At 45.0% G+C, this 7,071-nt stretch overlaps 1 protein-coding gene across 1 annotated transcript in view; it reads right to left on the bottom strand.

Annotated features, from left to right (window-relative positions):
• Positions 1 to 960: 960 nt before the first annotated feature.
• LOC133568660 (double-stranded RNA-specific editase B2-like) overlaps positions 961 to 7,071 on the bottom strand; it is a 31,839-nt gene continuing 25,728 nt past the window's right edge. Inside the window, exons 4-9 of the mRNA XM_061920729.1 lie at positions 5,145 to 5,301; positions 4,932 to 5,071; positions 4,718 to 4,862; positions 4,469 to 4,650; positions 1,288 to 1,469; positions 961 to 1,174 (exon numbers count right to left, since the gene is read on the bottom strand). Of these exons, the coding sequence (XP_061776713.1) occupies positions 998 to 1,174; positions 1,288 to 1,469; positions 4,469 to 4,650; positions 4,718 to 4,862; positions 4,932 to 5,071; positions 5,145 to 5,301 (983 nt within the window). The 3' untranslated portion in view covers positions 961 to 997. The remainder of the gene's footprint in view (positions 1,175 to 1,287; positions 1,470 to 4,468; positions 4,651 to 4,717; positions 4,863 to 4,931; positions 5,072 to 5,144; positions 5,302 to 7,071) is intronic.

The following is a 7,071-nucleotide window of genomic DNA, read 5'->3' as shown; positions in this document are numbered from 1 at the left end:
TTATGCCTCGTCGGTGTGTTGTCGGAGGGTGTAACAACACGATCAGGGACGGATTCAAGTTGCACCAGTGGCCAAAAGATGCGAAAGTCCCTCGTTTGTTCCGCACACTGTACCGACGACAGCTATGCTACAACAGAGATGGCAAGAATGTGTGGATATCCTGCGACACTCAAAGCAGATGCATTTCCAACGATAAAGTCAACGAAATCACAAAGGTGAGTTTTGTTGATGTTATTGACTTATGTGGAGTGTGCTAATCAGACATATTTGGTCACGGCATGACTGCTAGCTAATCGATGCTAACATGCTATTTGGGCTAGCTGTATGTACATATTGCATCATTATGCCTCATTTGTAGCTATATTTGCATCCAGCCTTTCCCTCCACCCACATTTAATGCCAAACAAACACATACCAATCGTTGGTTAGAAGGCGGTCGCCGAATTCGGCAGCTTTTCCTCTCGTGCCGCTGTCTGTCATGATATGGCTCAATAGCTTCAGTTTCTTCTTCAATTTCGTTTTCGCTACCTGCCTCCACACTCCAACCATCCGTTTCAATACATGCATAATCTGTTGAATCGCTTGCGCCGCTGAAATCCGGGTCTGAACCCGACCTACTATGCTATACCTTTCTGTACTACCCGCCATGTTTGTTTCTGGTGATAATAGGCGGGTGGATATAAAGACGGTTAAAATCAGGCACTTTGAAGCCGTTTTTCGGGATATTGCGTGATGGGTAAAATTTTGAGAAAAACTTCGAAAAATAAAATAATCCACTGGGAACTGATTTATGTTGGTTTTAACCCTTCAGAAATTGTGATATTGTTCCCCTTTAATGAGTACAATCCGAACAACTTTTTTAGATGCTTTGTAAGCTAAAGTAAATTAATGTAAGTAAACAAAAATATTCTAGCCCTGCAACAAACGGTAGAAAAATGGATGGATGGAGCTTTCAGTCAGATGCTTTGAAGGTGTGTCTCACATCCTCACTAATAAGCTAACCCTCCATGACGTCAACACGACTCTTTTCTTCTGGAACTTTCCTGGTCCAAACTCCGAGGCCGGCGCCACGCAGAGCTTTCTTAAACCGCTGCATGACCCCTTGGTACTGTCCGGCTGCCTCCTTCCAGCCGGCGTGCGTCCTCTCGGCGTCCTCTGGCGTCCAACCTCTCATCTGCATGCAGGCAGGGCAAACATCTGATTAAATAAGTGCATGGAAACGCAGTCACCGGGTGTCGTTCAAGATGGTGCACACCAACTCAGGAGCCGTTTTGATGAGCCACGCACCTGCTTGTGCAGCCACTGCCAGCGGGCGAACAAACGACGTCGACTGAGCCTCGACGGGGTTCCGCAGCACAGGTGTCTACCTGACGACGCGCTGATCTCCTCCACGTCTTCGTCGCCGAGACTCCAGTTGATGCTGGCGCTCCATGCTTTCCCAGCTGCACGCCGCTCGCCACTGCGAACCCCTGACGACCATGGAGGACATCTTTAGGTTCAAACGACTGATGGAAGTATACTGGGGACACTTCATTGGGTACACCTGCATGTCTGGATGTACAGTTGTGGTCAAAAGTTTACATACACTTGTAAAGAACATAATGTTGTGGCTGTCTTGAGTTTCCAATCATTTCTACAACTCTTTATTTTTTTGGGTGATCAGTGATTGGAGCACGTACTTGGTCACAAAACACATTCATGAAGTTTGGTTCTTTTATGAATTTATTATGTGTCTACTGAAAATGTGACCAAATCTGCTGGGTCAAAAGTATACATACAGCAATGTTAATATTTGGTTACATGTCCCTAGGCAAGTTTCACAGCAATAAGGTGCTTTTGGTAGCCATCCACAAGCTTCTGGTTGAATTTCTGACCACTTCTCTTGACTAAATGTGTTGGTTTTCTGACATGGACTTGTTTCTTCAGCATTGTCTACACCAGCGGTCCCCAACCTTTTTGTAGCTGCGGACCGTGTGAGTGTGAATGTTGTCTGTCTATCTGTGTTGGCCCTGCGATGAGGTGGCGACTTGTCCAGGGTGTACCCCGCCTTCCGCCCGATTGTAGCTGAGATAGGCGCCAGCGCCCCCCGCGACCCCGAAAGGGAATAAGCGGTAGAAAATGGATGGATGGACGGACCGGTCAACGCTTGATAATTTGTCCCGCGGCCTGGCGGGGGGGGAGATTTTTTTTTTTTTCTTTGTCATGAAAAGGAGTTTTTTGGGGTTGGTGCACTAATTGTAAGTGTATCCTGTGTTTTTCATGTTGATTTAATAATGAAAAATAATAATAATAAAAAATAAAAAATAAAAAAATTAAAAATGTATTTAAAAAAATTCTGCGGCCCGGTACCAATCGAGCCTCTACACCAGGGGTGTCAAACTCAAACACAGAGTGGGCCAAAATTTAAAACTGAACAAAGCCGCGGGCCGAGCTTGAACAAATTAACCTTTTAATAGGGACCCAAACAAGTCTTTCATTGAATATCGAAGAAGCAAGGCTTATAAAACTTTATAGTGACATGCAAAATTGAGTTTCAAATAATAACAATAATGATTTAAAAAATGGCATATCAAATCAAATTTAAATAAAAATTGAATGCCTCTTTTGTATTTGCAGCCTTCTGAGGTAAATATTAAAATTAACTTTTTCCAGAGGCTAATACATTTGAAAATAAAATAACAATGAATAAATCAACCATTCAGGCCTTTTTACTGCTCAGTTAATGTCTGGGCTCAGGTGGGCAGGGTTTGTTGGTAGCGGGGAAGGGGTGCATATTGTAGCGGTTTGGATGAGTTAGTGCTTCAAGGGGTTCTGGGTATGTGTTCTGTTGTGTTTATGTTGTGTTACGGTGCGGATGTTCTCCCGAAATGTATTGGCCATTCTTGTTTGGTGTGGGTTCACAGTGTGGCGCATATTTGTAACAGTATTAAAGTTGTTTATGTGGCCACTCTCAGTGTGACCTGTATGCTGTTGATCATGTATGCCTTGCATTTACTTACATGTGTGTAGAAGCCACATATATTACGTGACTGGGCCGGCAGACTGTTTGTGAGGAGGAAAAACAGACTTGACGACAGGTTGTAGGGGACGCTAAAGGCAGTGCCTTTAAGGCAGACCCCCAAAATTGTTGTCCGGGTGAATTCGGGAGAATGGTTGCACCGGGAGATTTTTGGGAGGGGCACTGAGATTCGAGAGTCTCCCGGGAAATCGGTGAATGCGGTGTGACAGCGGCACCGCTTTATAACACCGGCGGGCCAGCTTTAATGTTAATTTGATATTGCCTCAAGGGCCAAATTAAATTACACGGCGGGCCAGAGTTTGACACCTATGCTCTACACGTTTAAATCAGGACTTTGGGAAAGCCATTCTAAAATCTTAACTCTAGCCTGATTTAACCATTCCTTTACCACTTTTGACGTGTGTTTGGGGTCATTGCCCTGTTGGAACACCCAACAGCGCCCAAGACCCAACCTCCGGGCTGATGATTTTAGGTAGTCCTGAAGAATTTGGAGGTAATCCTCTTTTTTCATTTTCCCATTTACTCTCTATAAAGCACCCAGTTCCATTGGCAGCAAAACAGGCCCAGAGCATAATACTACCACCACCATGCTTGGCGGTAGGTGTGGTGTTCCTGGGATTAAAGGCTTCATCTTTTTCCTGCAAACAAATTGCTGGGTATTGTGGCCAAACAGCTCAATTTTTGTTTCATTTTGTCAAGAGGAGTGGTCAAAAATTCAACCAGAAGCTTGCCAGTGTCAAGTTTGTATTTTTCCTCAGTTTGTTTTTATTTCCTGTCAGCCCTCTTATTTTGGTTCAGTTTCCTGCTTGTCTCCCTGAGCGCTGTTTCCCCTCAGCTCCGGCTGATTTGTACTTGGCCACAGCCGGTGTCAATTAGCAGCTGTTAATTAGCTCTGCCTTGCCCTCCCGTCAGTGCTGGACTATTGTCGCTGTACCTGTAAGCTGCGGACGGTTTGCAACTTGGTGTCTTCTGTTTGCTGGTTCCTGTTCGCTGTTTCCAGTTCACCTGGTATCGTGGTTCCTGTCTCCTAGTTCCTGGTTTGTGTTTTTCTTGAATATTTTGGACATTAAATCTTGTTTTCCTGCACCAAGCCTGCCATCTCTGCATCTTGGGGTTCGTCACCACCAACACTACACAGAAGCTTTATTGCAGTAAAACTTGCCAAGGGACATGTAACCAAATATTAACATTGCTGTATGTATACTTTTGATAGCAGATTTGGTCACATTTTTGATAGACACATAATAAATTCATCAGAGAATCAAACTTCATGAATGTTTTTGTGACCAACAAGTGTGTGCTCCAATCACTCTGTCACAAAAAAATAAATTAGAGAAATTATTGGAAACTCAAGACATGTTTTTTGCAAATGTATGTAAACGTATGACCACGACTGTAGGTGCAAGTGTTTGCCTAATGAAAAGACTCTAAAGGGGTGAAAGGACGTACAGGCGAGGAGCGGCTGCTGGCGTCTGTACGGGTACGGGGGGCGTCGGACGGGTGCCAGACGGCGCGTTAAGACCCGGTGCAGGTGACCTGTGTGACTCAGCGTCCCCACGGTCAAGCTGTGCAGGTAGACAGGCTCCAACAAGTGTGACAAGAGCGCCCCCTGCAGGCCGACAACACACCACCTGGTGGCCACACAGATTGGTCTCCAGAAGCAATACCACGTTCAGATGATAAACTCATTCAACTGACTTTGCTATTTTATCAGTGCAGGACATGCTGCCTTCAGGTTTACCCGACAACACAGCCTCTCTCTTCTGATTGGCTGTGATGGGCAGCGTGCCCTCACCCCCAATCACTTTCTTCCTGAGGTGACAGTGCAACCTCCTGTTGGCGTCTGGCGGCACAGGGAGACACACGTTCAGCGACTACATTCAGTCCGGTCCGACTTGTCTTCGGCGCTCACATGAGGCGTTGGTCTCGTAGGGACAGTTGAGACGAGCGTCCCCGCATGGCGACGAGGTCACGTACATGTGGAATCGAACGCCGTCTCGCAGTCGGAAGACGCCGCCGCTTGTTGACGGGACAAAGATGGACTCAGGATGACTTTGACAAAGTGAGGAAGGAGGTTTAGGTGACTAACTCCTGACAATACCGTGCCTAATAAATAAGATTTTACCTGAGCAGCTCCAGCTGAGCGTAGAAGAATCTCAGCAGCGCCCTCCTGCAGAGGACCTCGGCATGACAGTCGCGTACTGTACAGTCGTGACTGCAAACATCCAGCTGTTTGGTCCCTGATGCCATGGAAACCACCTCAGCTGATCTTGGGTCAAAACCTGGCCGGCAAAAGTATGAAAGCAGGAAGTGACGTTCATGCTAAAATAACTACTCAAGCTAATTTTGCCGTTAACCGTCTTCATGGTAAAATGTGGTAGCGACTTCCCGTAAGTAATGTAGCAAAATTATTTGCAAATATGTATCTGAAATTGTGTGTATGGAAACAAAATTGTGTGTGTTTGTACAGTTCAGGCCAAAAGTTTGTGTGTACAGTTCAGGCCAAAAGTTTGGACACACCTTATTTCAATGGGTTTTCTTTATTTTCATGACTATTTACTTTGTAGATTGTCACTGAAGGCATCAAAACTATGACACCTGTGAAGTGAAAACCCTTTTAGGTGACTACCTCTTGAAGCTCATCGAGAGAATGCCAAGAGTGTGTGTGGAGGCCTAGCTCCTCCGGGTTCTCTAGACCACCAATGATGAACATGACAGCCGTGTTCATCTTAGCGAACAATGATTTATTTCTCAATAAGGTGCGCTTTTCAAACATGTTAAAATTTTCTCTCGCTAGTTCTCCACCATCCACCACCTCCTCTCCTTCCCGACTGCTGCCTTTAACAGAGTGACAGGTGATCAGACAAACACTCACAGCTGTGTCATCTACGCACCTGTCACTAATCTTGAGGCCAGTCCTGACACACCCTGCTTCGCTGCGGGTCCGCAGGCACCCCCCACCATCCCCATACACACACACACACACACACACACACACACACACACACACACACACACACACCCACACAGTGTGCAAAACAGTAATCAGAGAAAAGGGTGGCTATTTTGAAAAAAAAATAGATTATTAAACATGTTTTCAGTTATTTCACCTTTTTTTTGTTAAGTACATAACTCCACATGTGTTCATTCATAGTTTTGATGCCTCCAGCGGCGATCTACAATTCTAAATAATCTTGAAAATAAAGAAAATCCATTGAATCTGAAGGTGTGTCCAAACTTTTGACCTCTACTGTATATCAATCTGTGTGTGTAATCAGATGGGCATGTGTGTGTTCTAAGTTGTTTGTCCATATTATGGTTTGTCTGTGTGTAAAAAAAAATATCTGTCGGTTCGTATTTCGATCGCCATGTGTGTAAAAAAATGGGTTGTACTTGTATAGCGCTTTTCTACCTTCAAGGTACTCAAAGCGCTTTGACACTACTTCCACATTTACCCATTCACACACTGATGGAGGGAGCTGCCATGCAAGGCGCTAACCAGCAACCATCAGGAGCAAGGGTGAAGTGTCTTGCTCAGGACACAACAGACGTGACGAGGTTGGTACTAGGTGGGGATTGAACCAGGGACCCTCGGGTTGCGCAGGGCCACTCTCCCGCTTTTGACCCGGATGAAGAAGTAATCCTCCATTGCAGACCTGGGCAAATATTTTGACTCGGAGGGCCAAATTTAGAGAAAAAAATGCGTCTGGGGGCCGGTATATCTGATTTTTAGTAAAACTAATACAAAACCTCACAGTAATGTCTGATTGGTTTCTAAAAACGTTATGACAGACCGCTTTTTAAAAAATGGAATGGAATTTTTGATTTTTTTTTCTGAATGAGACACCCAAAATGTACATGAAAATAAAGAATGTGGGATTTACAATATTAACTATGAATGAAACTTTAGTTCTGTAATTCACTGTAGCAATTCAATGAGACTTCACTGCCATCGGGCCAGCCTGACCAGATGACTCCTCTCTGAGCTGCTACCTTATCGTGGTAGAGGAGTTTGCGTGTCCCAATGATCCTAAGAGCTATGTTGTCTGGGG

Source organism: Nerophis ophidion, linkage group LG14, assembly GCF_033978795.1.
Source record: "Nerophis ophidion isolate RoL-2023_Sa linkage group LG14, RoL_Noph_v1.0, whole genome shotgun sequence".
NCBI classification, from domain to species: Eukaryota; Metazoa; Chordata; class Actinopteri; order Syngnathiformes; family Syngnathidae; genus Nerophis; species Nerophis ophidion.
This window is presented reverse-complemented; position numbering and strand designations above follow the sequence as displayed.